The 15,669-nt window shown below is 37.9% G+C and overlaps 1 protein-coding gene across 7 annotated transcripts in view; it reads left to right on the top strand.

Moving 5' to 3' along the window:
• Positions 1-15,669, top strand: part of LOC134804722 (TLD domain-containing protein 2) — a 146,463-nt gene that overhangs the window by 14,668 nt on the left and 116,126 nt on the right. For 4 of the 7 annotated variants that reach the window (XM_063777897.1, XM_063777899.1, XM_063777896.1 and 1 more), the window contains exon 2: positions 2,053-2,362. The exons of the other annotated variants lie outside the window; for them this stretch is intronic. In XM_063777897.1, the coding sequence (XP_063633967.1) occupies positions 2,142-2,362 (221 nt within the window). In that variant the 5' untranslated portion in view covers positions 2,053-2,141. The remainder of the gene's footprint in view (positions 1-2,052; positions 2,363-15,669) is intronic. 7 annotated transcript variants of the gene reach the window in all.

Here is a 15,669-nt window from a genome sequence, read left to right as displayed (position 1 = left end):
TTGAGTAAAAATATTTTCTATAATGTTAATATCCAGAGAGGAAAATGGGAAAGGCGTTTATAAGGAAAATCGGTCACGTGACGCCCTCCCCTAACATACCCTGGTACAGTCACCTGCAATATTATGTTACTCTTCGAAGGCCGCAAAAATATGTGACACGCTCTTATGGGGCTGTTCATAAATTACGTCATCTATTTTTGTCGATTTTTGATCCCCCCCCCCCCTAAAATCATCCAAAAATCATGACAATGACCCCGTTTCCTCCTACGTCATACTACCATCATCCTATGTCCAGACCCCCCCCCTAATGATGTAATTTATGAATAGCCCCTATGGCTCTACAAAGATCGTGTCAGATATTTTTGCGGCCTTCGTTGTGTAACATATTATTGCAGGTGAGTGTACAGTCCTACCTAAACCGTATACTTACCTACATAGGACCACGCTACAATGAAAACGATTCAAATATCTCACCGCTTAGTCAGAGATAAACTTGCGTATCTATTATTTATTGATATCATTATTAACATTCGTTTTAAGGTAACTGCTATATATAACAGAATTTTCAAAAACTTTTTATAGGAAGAAATAAATATTAAGATTCAATAAAATAATACATTTCTATTATTACCAATGTCGTTTATGTCTTAGTTATTTATTTCCTTACAGTTATGTAATAGGCCTGATGACAAATTTTGAAATCCCTTTTAATATTGTCGGTACACTTGTATTGGTTCCGAAAAACACAATATTTCAGCTATACTCATAAGATTTAACATAAATAATTGCATTATATTATAGCTAGTTTAAACCTCGCGCGAAAACGCCTCGCACGTCATTTGTGACGTCATAAATTAGTTGGTGTAAGGGTGGTTGACATTGTTTACATACTTACAGTTATGAATTTCCCTTGAATCTGAATGATATTGTTAATTCAGCACGATATATTACGATTAGGGGTGATAAATACATCACAAAAACTAATCACAATAACTCATTTTATACAAAAACTCTCACACGGTTGCAATTTAAGATTAATTATTTAGATACATGTACATTTTTAGTGAAAATACCAAGCGCCGATTTACTTTTTTATTTTTCATTTTTTTTGGTTACGACAACCAACATGGCAATGATAGTTCCATTCAGCCAAATAATTTAAAAAGTTTTTTGCTGAAATATCGTATTATTTAGCATTTTATTTATAATTTAACAAATAAATATTTACTTTATATCGTGTAAAAATATTTTTTGGACGTAATAAATGTTTAGTGGCGAAATAATATTTTTTTGAACCTTGAACTCTTTGGTGAGGACGTATGGATTACGGTAAATGAGGTTGTCTATTCTGCTCTAAGAAATATGTCATGGATTGATGACGCCACTTCTTAGATCGCTTCTTATTGGCGTTTCAGTAATAATGGCCGATTGGAGAATTTTGTACTCTTATTTTATTGAATATATTAATAATCCTTCAGTTTATACTGAGATTGGGCCATTTTTTAGAATCATATTAACATATATGTTTCTTTGAAACCATTATTTCCATGATTCTTTGTTACTGTCATCAGGCCTATTGTTTTGCCAAATAATTGCATTTGGTCGAGAGCTTAGGTCGCGAGCATTTGGACTGTAGTTCTAGAACTGTAGTTAAAGGTGTCATAAGTTAAAGGTGTCATAAGTATTTATGAGTATGTACGTCTTATGTGACGAGTGAGTTACCCCATTTTTAATTTATGTTAATATGACTATAAATAAAAGTCATTTAAACCATCAAATTGAAAGTATGTTTTTAATACTAAAAACGCCTGTTTAACTAAAAACGCCTGAATAACTAAAAACGCCTGAATGTTTGATAATGCTTACTGACTTGTCTTGGTATTGTTGCTTTCATAATTTGCATGGCGCTTTTACACTTGAGACTCGTGAGCAAATTCATATAATTTTTCTTGTAGTTTTTACACATAATGCTTTATGCCTTGGCCAAATGTTATAATGGGGCTTTGTTTTATTTATATTTATTTGGCTTTGGTTGTCTCTATCGTGTTGCAGCGCGCCACTTGTAGTGGTGTGAGGCGGGTGCAGTGTGATGTTAGTGTGCTTGAGAGGCTGGTAGTGCGCCCGCGCCGCGTGCGGCTGCCATGTCATCGCCGGCCCGCGCGCCGCCGCCGCCGGTGCCCGGCGCTCCCGCGGGACCCCCACCGCTAATGGCGCACGCGCCGCCCGGCCCGCCCGGCCCGCCGCGCTCCGCTCCGTTGCCGGCGGGCTCCGCTATGCTCCCGCCGCCGGGACCGGGACCCTCGAGACAGCGTTCCCTCAAAGACCGTCTGCGAGAGGGAATAACAGGACCATTCCACTGGCAGTGAGTACTCATCTTTTCGTGTACTTGTACATTTGTTGGCTTTCATAATTATTGTTGATTATGTTTTATTGAAAATGCATTATCTTACACTCAATGAGCACGATTTTGAGTTCATGCATGTATTATGGCCGTAGAGTAGCGGGATTTTCGCCATCCGAGACTGACGAAAATGAACGATTGGGACTGAACTGTACAGCTACCACCAGTTTGGCACTGGCATAACGTGAACGTAATAGAACGAGAACGTAACTTACTTTCTATGCATCTCACTCGTACTGGTATATTAGTGCGAGCGTATATGTCAGTGTTGACACTGTCAGTGATTCGTGGTATGGGTACAGAACGGATAACGTTATGTACAGAATTTATTGACAGCTAAGGAGTTCCTATATCGATAAACTCAAATATCGATGTTTCTCTCATGTACTAGTGATCGCTCCAAGTTTTGTTTGTAACAATACATTTTTATTCAAAGTATTAACATGAAACAAACTAATAACTAAGTTCCCGTTTTCTTTATTTTGAAGGGATTTTTGAAACTTCACTTATCGTATTTTTTTTAAATCTATTTAGCGGTCATATAAAATAGGCTTTGTGTAAACTTTATCATCGACCCCGAAATAATACTACTAATAAAATAATATACATTTACAAACGAAACTGGAGGCGATCACTAGTATTAGGGAAAAGTATCGATAATAGGGATGATGACACATGTTGAATTTTATAACAAAATCTAGTAAAATAGATAGCAAATGAGCAATTTATCACAATATTGTGGATATTAAAAAAATATATGGAAATAATACAAAAATACAGCACCTGAAAGATACAAAATTTAAGTTTTTATTTAACTTCCAAAAACTAAATAAGTAAGGTTACCAATCGATTCCTCACATTTTATCCAAAAAAAGATTGTATAGCAACTATATCCATAAACGCAATATTTCACCGACAAAAGCGCAATTTTCTTGTTTTGTTCATACAGTTCATACTTCAAGATGGACTAGAGCTCCCGATACACGTGTTACACGCTGACACGGGTACCCGTGTTCTTAAGCCCGCCGGGCTTAAGAACCTGAACTACACGAACCCGCCCGGATTCGGAAACGTTTACACGGGTACCCGTGTACACGGGTACACGGATACACGAAATAACGGATCTTATTTACCCGCCGGTTCGACCCTTCACTCTCGTGTAGCGGAGATTCGTGCTATGAAGACATACGATTGAATATGTGGAAGGTTAGGAAGATTCGATTACCTACTTTGCAGTTTTACTGGATTGATTTGTAATGTCAATAATAGGTAGGTAAGTACACTTTGTTTCAATAATCATAAGATTAAAATTAACAATATCTTAGTAACCGTTTACTTCATTGACAGGTATTTCATTTTCTTCATTGATGTAGTTTTTTGATAATTAAAGTAAACCTAAATGATTATCTAATACAAAAGTAGATAGTTATGCTTACTGAAACCAGAGTTGGGCATTATTCGAATAATTTTTCATCTAAATCATTATTCGAATAAACAATTATTCGTGGTGAGATTATTTGCGAATAAACCATTCGTTTAGAATTTCGAATAATAAATGAATTATTCGTTATTTTATTCGAATAAATTACACGAAGGATTTTTGTAATACACACTCAGATGGCAAATCTGAATAGGTAAGTAACTCCAGCGTATTTTAGAGCCAAGGAAAATTTTGGGAAAGGCCCCAACTGACCGTCGCCATCCATGAGGTGGGGACAAATGGGAATTATTTATATGCAGCGCCTATTTCCATTTGTTCCCCGCGGGGACAAGCGGGAATACATCCGATATTTGTGTAAAATATTATTATGTAGGGTCTACCCATATGTTCCCCGCGGAGATAAATGGGTATTCACCCATTATTGGTAATTATTAGTAATATAGGAATACACCAATAATGGGTGCATTATTGGTGTATCCTACGCCTTGCACGAGGCGGGGACAAATGGGAATGTTTTATATGCATTTTGGTGTTCCCATTTGTCCCCGATATTGATTGTGCCATTTGTCCCGGCCTCAAAAGATTTCTATGCAGCGTCTTTTCCCATAAGTTTCTCGCGGGGACAAATGGGAATACACTCTTTATTGGTGTATTCCTATTTGTTCCTGCCCTACGTGACCGCCGCCATACGTGCGGCGGAGACAAATGGGTACGATTTATACGCAGCGCCTATTCCATCAGTTCCCGACGTAGACAAATGGGAATGCATCCGAAAATTGGTTTCCAATTATCCCCACCCCAATAAGGTGGGGAAAAATGGAAAATATTTTTATGCAGGGTCTTCACATATGTTCCCCGCGGAGACAAATGGGAATTCACCCATTATTGGTGTATTCCTATTTGTCCCCGATTCACGTGACCTACGCCATACATGAGGCGGGGACAAATGGGAATGTTTTATATGAATTTTGGTGTTCCCATTTGTCCCCGATATTGGTGTTCCCATTTGTCCTCGCAACAAAAGATTTCTATGCAGCGTCTTTTCCCAAATATTTCTCGCGGCGTGGACAAATAGGAATACTTCCGAAAATGGTGTGTTCCCATTTGTCCCCATCCCAATAAGGAGGAAATATATAGGAAATATTTTCATACAAATTTTATCCCATCTGTACCCGGCGGGGACAAATGGAAATACATCCGAAAATCGTGTGTTCCCATTTGTCCTCACACCAATAAGGTGGGGACAAATGAGAATTATTTATATGCGGCTTCTTTTCCTATATGTTCCCCGCGGGGACAAATGGGAATACACCTATTATTGGTTATAATGGGTGCATTATTGATGTAATCCCATTTGTCCCCTATCCACGTGACCTACGCCATACTAGACATGTGCGCCGCGCCGCCGCCGCCGACGATTTTTCCACGCCATCGCCGCCGATAAATTTGACCGGCGTATAATCGGCGTATAATCGGCGTGGAAAATTTTGATACCTATCGTGTCTTATTCCATGTTGCGTAGTGAATAGATAGTGTCAGAGGTATAATTCTTAGTCATTTTATGTTCAAACAAAATTATAAAAATCAGTTTAAAGCTTCGCAATAAGCTATACTTAAGCAATTATACCTACTTATAGGAACTTAAATCACTAAGTATCATCACTAAGCTAGCAGTAAAGAAAACAAAGTAGACCTTAGTATTCCATAAGACGGGACACTTCAAAGACATTCTGTTGAGCGAATCTACCTGCCAGAGACGTTTTCTTTCGAAAACGATGACATCTTTAACATCTATCATCTTCGACAGCAGCTGGGAAAAGTCAATATACATAGATTTAAGACTTAACTTATAAAGATTTTTTTTGTGTTTTATTTGTATTCCATTTACACAGTAAGTAAAAATACTGCCTAAAATGTAGCGTTTTAAAGTATCCTTTTTATTTTAATATTTAATCATACTGTTGGTAACCGTGAGGTTGGTATTGGTAATAATTGGTTGCCAAATGTCATGATGGGATATAATTTTCGGCAACAATTTAGAAAATACACATAATATGTTTTGGATAGCCTAGTAAATGCTCAGAAGGCTTTAATATAGAGTTTCTACAGCCACGTTCTCATGCAGTATCAAAAATTATGCCACAACGATTTCACTCCGATCAACCCGCCGCCGCCGGTCAAAAAATCATCGGACGCCGCCGCCGATGATTTTGCCATCGGCGCACATCTCTACCGGCCATACATGAGGGACAAATGGAAATGTTTTATATGCAGCGCCTATTCCCATCTGTTCCCGGCGGGGAACAATAAGAATACACCCGTTAATGGTGTGTTCCTATTTGGCCCCGCTTCAATGAAGTGGGGATAAATGGGAAAGATTGTTGGTCTTTTCCCAACATGTTCCCGAAGGAGACAAACGGGAATACCCCCATTATTGGTGTATTTCCAGTTGTTCCCGCCCCACGTGACCGCCAATACATGAGGCGTATTCCCAGTTCCCACTAGGGCTTCCAAATACCGGACTACTTTCAATACCGCTATTAATACCGAAACTGTCTTCATCAATACCGGGATCCCGGGATCCCGGTATTGACTATGAATCGCATAATTTTTTTGAGTTTTATTATAAAAAGGCTCACTGTAACACCAGATATGTATGTCTTTAGCTTAGGATATAAAACAATAATCGCCGTCTGCAATAATAGGGAATATTACGCAAAACTCTGCATAGAGGGCGTCACTAACTCAATCACATGGCCTACCGTGAAACACTTCAATCGAAAGTTCCGTTTCTACCTCTCTATCACTCTTGCTTATTCGATCGATAGAGAAACAGATAACGAAATTACGATTTTCGCGTTTCGCGGTAAGCCACCTGTAAACAAACCGCCTTGATGCATGTAAAACTTGTCAAAAAACTGGTTAAGGCGTAGTATGTATAAGATACTGTATGGTTTACTAAACAAATTAGTGCTGCACTCTGGCGGTAGAACATTGCAGTAATACTAGGGAGTATTACAGTAATACTAGGGAGTATTACTGCAATGTATTATCATTTCACCCTCCAGGTTGGCAATCATTTTAACTTCACCACAATCACTTTAACCACGCCTTGTTAACTTCACCACTGTTACCAGTCACATTTTAGTTCAACCTTATTAGGTTGGCTGGTTTATTAACCAGCCAACTATATTCAAATTTGCCACTAAAAATTCGTTTGCCATACTACAATTCCTTGCTAATTAGTTTCCCATCTTAGATATAATTTTAAGGACTAACTATATTAATATCATATCCTGAACATCAGAATTCATTACCAAATATTTATCTATGCATATGCACCGACCTTGATCCAATTAAATAATCTTGTTTCATTAAATGGGCAAGTAATATCCTTGATACAGCCGAAGTTACTCATTTTAATGGATTTTAAACGGTATAATCGGCACATTTTCCTTGTTTTTTGAAAATACCGGGATCCTGGTATTGCATTAAAAAATACCCGGTATTGGAAGCCCTAGTTCCCACACCTCAAACCAACCAACCAGATAAACCGATAGAAAACATTTTCTTTTTACCATTGGGATATAAAACAGCTAAATAGTTATTTTGTAAGCTAACTATTCGACAATATTATTAGCAAATAATTTATTCGTGGGCTATTTTATTCGCGAATAATTCATTCGCCGAATAAATTATTCGCGAATGAATTAAACACGAATGATCATTCGAAAAAATTATTGAATGAATGAATTTTGCCCATCTTTGACTGAAACTACCACGAACGGAATATGCTATATTATCCTTTAGCAAAATCGCATTTTGCTCACTTTTAGCAAAGTACCCTTATTCGAGCTGCTTAGGTGAAAAATAAATTAAATTGGTACAACACATATCAATCACATTGAACATCCATATATACATTACTTCAATCTCCACTACACGCCAAGGCCGGGTTAGGCCCGCGTGTATTTAAGGTCCGTTTCGCCGTGTACACGGGTACACGGGTACCCGGATACACGGATCTTAATTACACGAGTGCCCGACTACACGTGTAGAACGGGTCAGAAAACCGTGTACGTGTAGTTCGGAAACGGGTACCGAACACGTGTACACGAAACCCGGACACGACCGCGAGCCCTAAGATGGACTCTCAGTGACCTTGACGTCACGGTCACTTATCGTTTTGTTAGGTGCGTTTCGCGAGTGAAGTACGACTGTCGGACTTTGACTATCATTTCTGACTTTTGTATTGCTTTAATGCAATGGATCCCAAATACACATTTGATCCTAAAAACAAACCTGATTGATTGATACCATAAATGAAAATTTGTCATCTAGCCTATTGACTCATCGATATAGGAACTCCTTAGCTGTCAATAAATTCTGCCCCATAGAATCCTTATGTACAATTGTACATACCTAACACGTGTAAAAATCCTTTTTCGGTTCGGACTGTAAAAATCACGGTACAGTCGCCATCAGATATATCGGAGCGGCCAAGGTGTTCACAATATCTGAACACGCGCTCTAACGCCCTGACAATAGAGGCGTGTTCCGATATTTGTGAGCACCTTGGCCGCTCCGATATATCTGATGGCGACTGTACTTACGCTGTGACCTTAAAAGGAATTGCGAACTGGCCTTTTTTAAACAAAACACTGCGCTCTTCTTGAACGTGTTCCTTATTTTGATGTACCAGTTCCATTCCCGCTGTACTGTAACGGATACCTTATATAAAGGGTAGGCCTACACTCGCAGAGGCTGCCGCTACCGGTGTCATTATAAGTTTAAATCGCGTATAAATATTATGTAACTCGAATACAATGAGGTATGCTCGCTCCTGATAATCACTTTTCGGGTATCTTTTTGTATAAGCATACTCTTGCCATGATTTTAAGCCGGTACAAAAATGTGGTCGCAATTGTCAAAATCTTATTTGTTGGTTTGTCTAGAATAAGGGACATAAGATAATTAGTAATTATCTTATATTGCCTCGCATAACTGCAACTAATAATGCACATATGAAAGGTACTACACGTCGATGCTTGCTTATAATAGGTACATACCTATAAGGCAGGCAGGCAAAAAGTGTCCTTCACCCCCAAAAATGCATTTTGAAATATAAATATAAGCGTCGGCACCAGAGTTGGAGTCACGCACACAATAACATGTCATGTAATGAATGACAGTGGGATTTGGAAATTAATGTTCCTGTTTCGTAACAGCCAACTACTGCGACATAGACCAATAAGTTTCTTAAAGGCATAAGTGGTTTTCTTATTGATAGCCCAAGGTTTCTACATCAATACGCCGTATAAAACAAAGTCTCCCGCCGCGTCTGTCTGTTTGTGTGTATGTTCTTAACTCAAAAACTACTGAACAGATTTTCATTTTCATGCGGTTTTCACCTATCAATAGAGTGATTCTTAAGGAAGGTTTAGTTGTGTAATTTGTTAAGGTTTTGTGTAACCCGTGCGAAGCCCGGGCGGGTCGCTAGTACTACATATGTACTTTTATCTATATGTTATAGTATGGAAATGTTTTACTTAATTAGTAATATTTTTCCCCATAAAAACATGAAGGTGATGATATATTTTTGGCCGGTACTGTAAACCAACACAAGCTTTAAGCTTTATGAGTTTTGGCACGAAATATTATTTTGTTTTCAACCGGATTTGTTTGAATGTCTTTGGCTCTCTTGTTTTTTGTTCAATGAATGTTTTTATTGCGACTTCATTAAGTGGGATTGTCTGTATTCTGCTGTCTATTAAAATAGTATTCAATATTTATAATATCCTGACGGGTAATAACCATTTCCAACAATTCCAACATCAAACTTATTGATTTAGACAATAATTATTATCGACGGTGTGAATAAAGTCATAACACTACTTATTGAAATTATTATTTAGTTTTTACCTTGCCTTTCTACAATAAGGAGGAACTCTGTTTTCTGTTTGACCTCATTAATCCTACAAATTTAGGTCATAGTCATATTTACTTCCAGCTTTGAAATATAGGTACATACGTAAAGTTTGGTATGATGCCAGTGCACTTGCATTTATGGAGGGTGTCTAGAAAAGCATTGTATGAACTTGATGAGTTAGTATTAGGTACATTGAATGGAAATCAATTATTGTTTTACATAATGTGTACTAGACATATTCGATTATGTGTTGTGGTGACCGTTTCTACACTCGAAAGTAAAGGAAACGGGTGAATTTGCATGAAATTTTCGATAGAGAATGACCCGTATTGGTGATTGCTCTGTTTGTTTAGAATCGAGGGTTACAGTCGAAAACAAAATTAACCGGCTACTAAAATTACAACTGTATATATTTTTAATCTCGGACGCAAAATTTTGCACGTAGTATAAGTTTAACATACGTTTTGACTGAATCAAATACTTAAACTGAATTGACTGAATGTACTTATTGTACTTAACTTAGGTACCTACTTAATAAATAATAATTAGAACCAAGCGAGTAACCATAGAAGACTGTTTTAGTCCGTGCTTAAAAATCCAGAATTATGGTTCAGTATATGGTCCACGACGAACTAGCTTGGCATCTCCAAATATTAGAGCCCTGTGCAACATTCCCTATCTCCCGTGTGTACCTTCTACTGGCTACCGGCTCGTTATCTCTCCTCGGCAGCCCCGGCTCGGCGCCGCGCCGCGCCGCCGTGATGCGGTCGCCCTCTAAAACACAATCTCACTTGTTTGCCATTCCCTTTTATAACATGTATTAATTAAAAACTTTGCACCAGTTATCAAGTGCGCTCAGCTGCTGCGTATATATGTTCAACAAGTATTCTAAACAATCTACTTACGTGGAATACTCGAAAAGTCGCAGTAATTACTTACGCATTAGCTCATTAGCTCTATAATAATAGTACATTACTACAGAGGCCGGGACGAAAGGGGTTGCCATTCGCTCGGCCGGATAGGTCTGAGCGCGGGCAACCCCATTTCCCGTCGAGGTATGTATAGTGCTTTTCTCAAACATGCAATGAAATAAATAAAATAAAAAATCCACGAAAACCAAGTTTTATTTATAGAAAAAACTAAAAGTAAACTACACCCAAAATATAACTAACACGTACCTATATCATTATCACGCGTATGTTTTACACGAGTCGTGTATTTTTACTACCCGTATATTTTCATGTATCTTTGATTTTTTCGCCTTGTATCCGTCTGACTGTCGTTTTCGTCACATAAGTTTACATAGTCTTTCATGTTGATATCATGTTTCACATACATCGTTGCTTTATGCATGGAGTAAATAAGTATAATTTCCACAGTGTTGACGAGTTTGTAGTTACATTCATTTAAAATATGCCACAAAACTGTTTCTAATAAACTGTAAGCCATTTTTCTTAGTTTCTCAAATAATAAAATTGCCATAAGCAACCATATACATACTTCGTCTTTGACTTGGCGGTAGAGGCAGCAAGTTATTAAAATCAATTCTGCTTACGCTGCCAATTCCAACACCTACGATTACAATTAATATTAATTTCATTATTTCGTCGGAACTCATATTAAAGTCAAAAAATCAACAACGCACCATAAATCCAATAAAACAGAATGAATATTTTTCAACTTTACCTCCATAACAATTTAAAAAATATAACTACGCGTGTTTGAGTAGACCTTTTTACCGCTAACGTTTAGATGAAATATTTTAAATGTTTATATTTGTGTAGTTAAATTTATAATTTAAAATTATAAAATTATTGAATGTATTATTTATTAAGTTCATGTTGATTTTATACAAATAAAACTGCAAATTATAGCAAACATTGTTTTTTTTTTATAGGTTTAGTGGCAGAGTGTCATTACGAACCATAAAGCAAATACTGCCTCTAGTTTTTTTTATGGATGAATGCCACGATGCTGTGTCACAAATATCTGTGAAATGAAAATTAAAAAAGAGGACGTTGCCGGCCTAGGCCTGCAAGATGTGTATGAAATTCCATTAACGACCTTTTGTCCTAGCCGCACCTGAAACGTCATACTTCGCAGCCTATTATAAGGAACATAACATCAATATTTCATTGCATGTTTGAGAAAAAAAAATTAAAAATATTTTCAATGTTACATATCTGTTCAAACATCCTTTAGCCCGTTTTTATAAAAGGGTGTAAGATACCTACGCCGTTTTGATGTTACTCTTTTTCTACTTACAGAACAGATCCTCCATTGTGCGTGGTTCGACATGCACTTGATAGGATTTGTTTTTAGTTACCATTAACATACTTGTTCGTAAAGAAAGTCGAAAAGGGCCTTCTGCGACCCAGTTTCGCTGTAATTTATTCGCCCCAGTCTCGCATTTATCCACAGGGGCGAGTTTTGATGCAGTGCTATGCATATCAGACTGTGTCCTTGGCCGATATAAAATGTTTAGACGACAAGCGCTCAGAACGAAGTGTGGGTCGAGGGTGGAGGGTGGGTCACTCCGGTATTGTTTCCTTTGTGGCTTCTATCCCATACAGCTATACAATCGTTACCGTGATGTATATTCACTCATGATAGCAAGTTGTGTTTATAGAGAGAGTAGAGTACATGTAGTTAGTAAGTATGTATTACCATTATTATCAATATTATCATCAAGAAATGATGAACAGCGTAGATAGCAAGCAAATCTCAACATTACGATGACTGATATTTTGAAAAGACACTTCTATTTCTCATATATATGTGTAGTACTATTGTATGTGAAAAGATGATTATTGGTAGGCAAGGCTATTCACCCTTTACCCTTTTGTTTTGTGAGGCTATCGACCGTATCAGCTGTTAGGGGCAAAACATGCGGTTTTTTGCATTTAAAATGAACAAGTTACGAGTTCGTGCTTCTAACTGTTTAAAACTTGCCGACACGTCATGTCATTTACTCGATACCTACGTATTTAGGTACTGACTGTTTGCCTCAACTCTATAGTATACTCGACTAACAATGTAGGGAGACATTAGTAGTAGGTAAGCCAGTTTAGTTATAATATAAAATAATGTTAGTCGGGGAGCGTCGCAACATTACTGGCATTGCGATGCAGTAGTGATGTATGCAAAGGAAGCGCATGGGTCATCCGGCGCTCGGTCGTGACGGCGACGAGCGCGAGGCCGAGTGTCCATTGTCGCGCTGATGTGTCGGGTAACCGGACCGTCACGCGCGGCCCAACACCTACAATACGCACTTCTTTGTTGACAAGTTAGCGCGACAAAATCAATTTCACACGGACACGTTCCTTACAGGTGCATTTTACTCTACTCCATAATTTACCTTACATCATCGGATATTATTAAGGCCAAAGAAACTTTTGCTTAATACAGTTAAACCACATCCGCATACTCTCGGACAGGAGAGCAGTCCTAATGGCTCTAAAAAGCCACATAGTTACATCAATACCCAGACACGAATGCCACGAACGACTAACGGAGGTACGTCATAATAACAAGCTCTCCCTTCAATATGGATTAAGGGACACGGGACACAGTGGATCCCGGGTAATGACGCCGCGGACGAGCTTACCAGGCAAGGATCAGGTGCGGGGGCGATTGGCGCGGAACCGATTCTCCCGAAACCCTTTAGCAAGGTACGCTTAGGTAGGATGCAACGAGGCTTATTTTGGATTTTGAAAACGATTTTTTAAATTCATTTTTGATAGGTACCTACAACATTTATGGCCCTCCCTTGTAATATTTCTTTATTTTATTTTAACCTCTAAAGTAAGTAGGTAATTGGTCTCAAAATACACCTATGATCCGAATTTAATTCTAATATACCTTATCATATACCTACCTCATACCTTATAGTTTTTGAGAAAAATGTATGTGACATACAGATAGGCGGATTCAGTTTTTGCCATTTTGGCTATTACGGAACCCCACATGCATATACGGTGTTTTTTTTAGTCCGTTAATTTCCGTTTTAGGGTGCATTCCTGACTTTAAATTAAGTAACTTTCTCAAAGAGACCGGTATTCTAATTACATAACTCAATTTTGGAGATAATCAGTTATTATTTTTTAATTTTATCTATTAAGGCCCCTACGAGCGTGAACTTGCCTCAGGGCCTGTTTACATATTGATTAGTGTTTAAAATCAGACCATGAGACCAAGACAAGTCTGCAACGATTGTGATAGCACACGCAGTGCAAGTGTTACTTATACGTCAAAATTTCATAGAAGTTCGACGTATAAAAGAACGCTCGCACTGCGTGTGGTATCAAAAAATATGTAGTTGCAGAGTTTTCTTGGTCTAACTATGAGTTCATTCATTTGCTACTATTTGAACGCAAGTACTATCTCGGACGTTCGATATTCGAAATGTCACTGATGTACCTACGTCATAGACGTTATACATAGTAAGTATTAAATTTTTTGGTGGATTTAAATATGTATAATGTCCGTGTTACAACAACGCTTTTAATTACTTTCTATGAAAAATACAAAAATTATGCAAAATATGTTAACTAAGCCATTCAGTTTCCTTAAATGTCATACCCCGAAGTTAACGGAGTTTAAAAAAACACCGTATATATGACAATTCTTTTGCTAGTGCGCGTGTCGAAGGTTAAACGATGTAAATATAGGTAAAGAATACCGTGTCATTCGTTATATTGTGTATACATAATAATAAATAATGTGTTATAACTTTCATCTTGCCTGTGGTATAGTCTGTTTCGTCGACAACATCAAAGCAATCGACGGTTCGGTCACACACCAAAACCGCGCTTTTCAAGCTTACTGCCTTCTAAAGACGGAAAACCTTGTCTGACAATTCAAAAATGTAATCATCAAATTCGGACGTAGGCGATGAGGTTGTAATTGATTGAATAATGAATCCTACTCTCGTTCTTAATCGTTTACGCGGGTTATATGTATGCTGTCGGTAATATATTGGTTGGATAATCAATATAATTATCATGGACAGCCACAGACCACCTCAACTACTAGATGGAGTATATACTCGTAAGACATTCGAGGTCATCACACATAAGCGCTCCCGTAAAAAAACCGGACAAGTGTGAGTCGGACTCGCCCACCGAGGGTTCCGTACTTTTTAGTATTTGTTGTTATAGCGGCAACAGAAATACATCATCTGTGAAAATTTCAACTGTGTAAACGAACCGTGATAGCTAGTCACGGTTCGTGAGATACAGCTTGGTGACAGACGGACGGACGGACAGACAGCGGAGTCTTAGTAATAGGGTCCCGTTTTTATCCTTTGGGTACGGAACCCTAAAAAATTGTATGGGAGCGCGAGTGCTTGTTTCAGTTGCGCTGACAATTACGACTAGTAGGTATTCCTGTAAATTAAAAATATTCCGAGACTACAATATGGTGTTGAATGCAATTCAGTTACATGTGCTAGGTACTCGAATTGTAGCATTATTGACAATATCTGGGAGACCGAGCTTTGCTAGGAAAACATATAAAAACTCAAAAATGCGCGTTTTCCCAGAGATAAGACCTAGCTAGATCGATTTATCGCCCCCGAAAACCCCCATATAGCAAATTAATTTCATCGAAATCATAAGAGCCGTTTCCGTGATCCCCGAAATATACAGAGTGACCTTAGCCATTGGACAAACCCCGAAATCCCACGTAGGGTTACTTCTCAGAAATGCTCTAACGGTAATATTTTTTTAATTAGAACTAAAGATAAAAAAAAAATTATCAATCAAAAGTTATTTCCAATAATTGAAAACAAAAAGAAACATACTGTATTAATCACTGACAGTGTTTTTGACAATTTGTTTGAAAATGTGCGGCAATGATGACATTTGTCAAAAGTCAGAATGTTATTAATGTCATAAG

This window comes from Cydia splendana, chromosome Z, assembly GCF_910591565.1.
Source record: "Cydia splendana chromosome Z, ilCydSple1.2, whole genome shotgun sequence".
In the NCBI taxonomy this organism is placed as follows: domain Eukaryota; kingdom Metazoa; phylum Arthropoda; class Insecta; order Lepidoptera; family Tortricidae; genus Cydia; species Cydia splendana.
The sequence above is the reverse complement of the archived record's forward strand: the minus strand, read 5'-3'. Positions and strand labels throughout refer to the sequence as shown.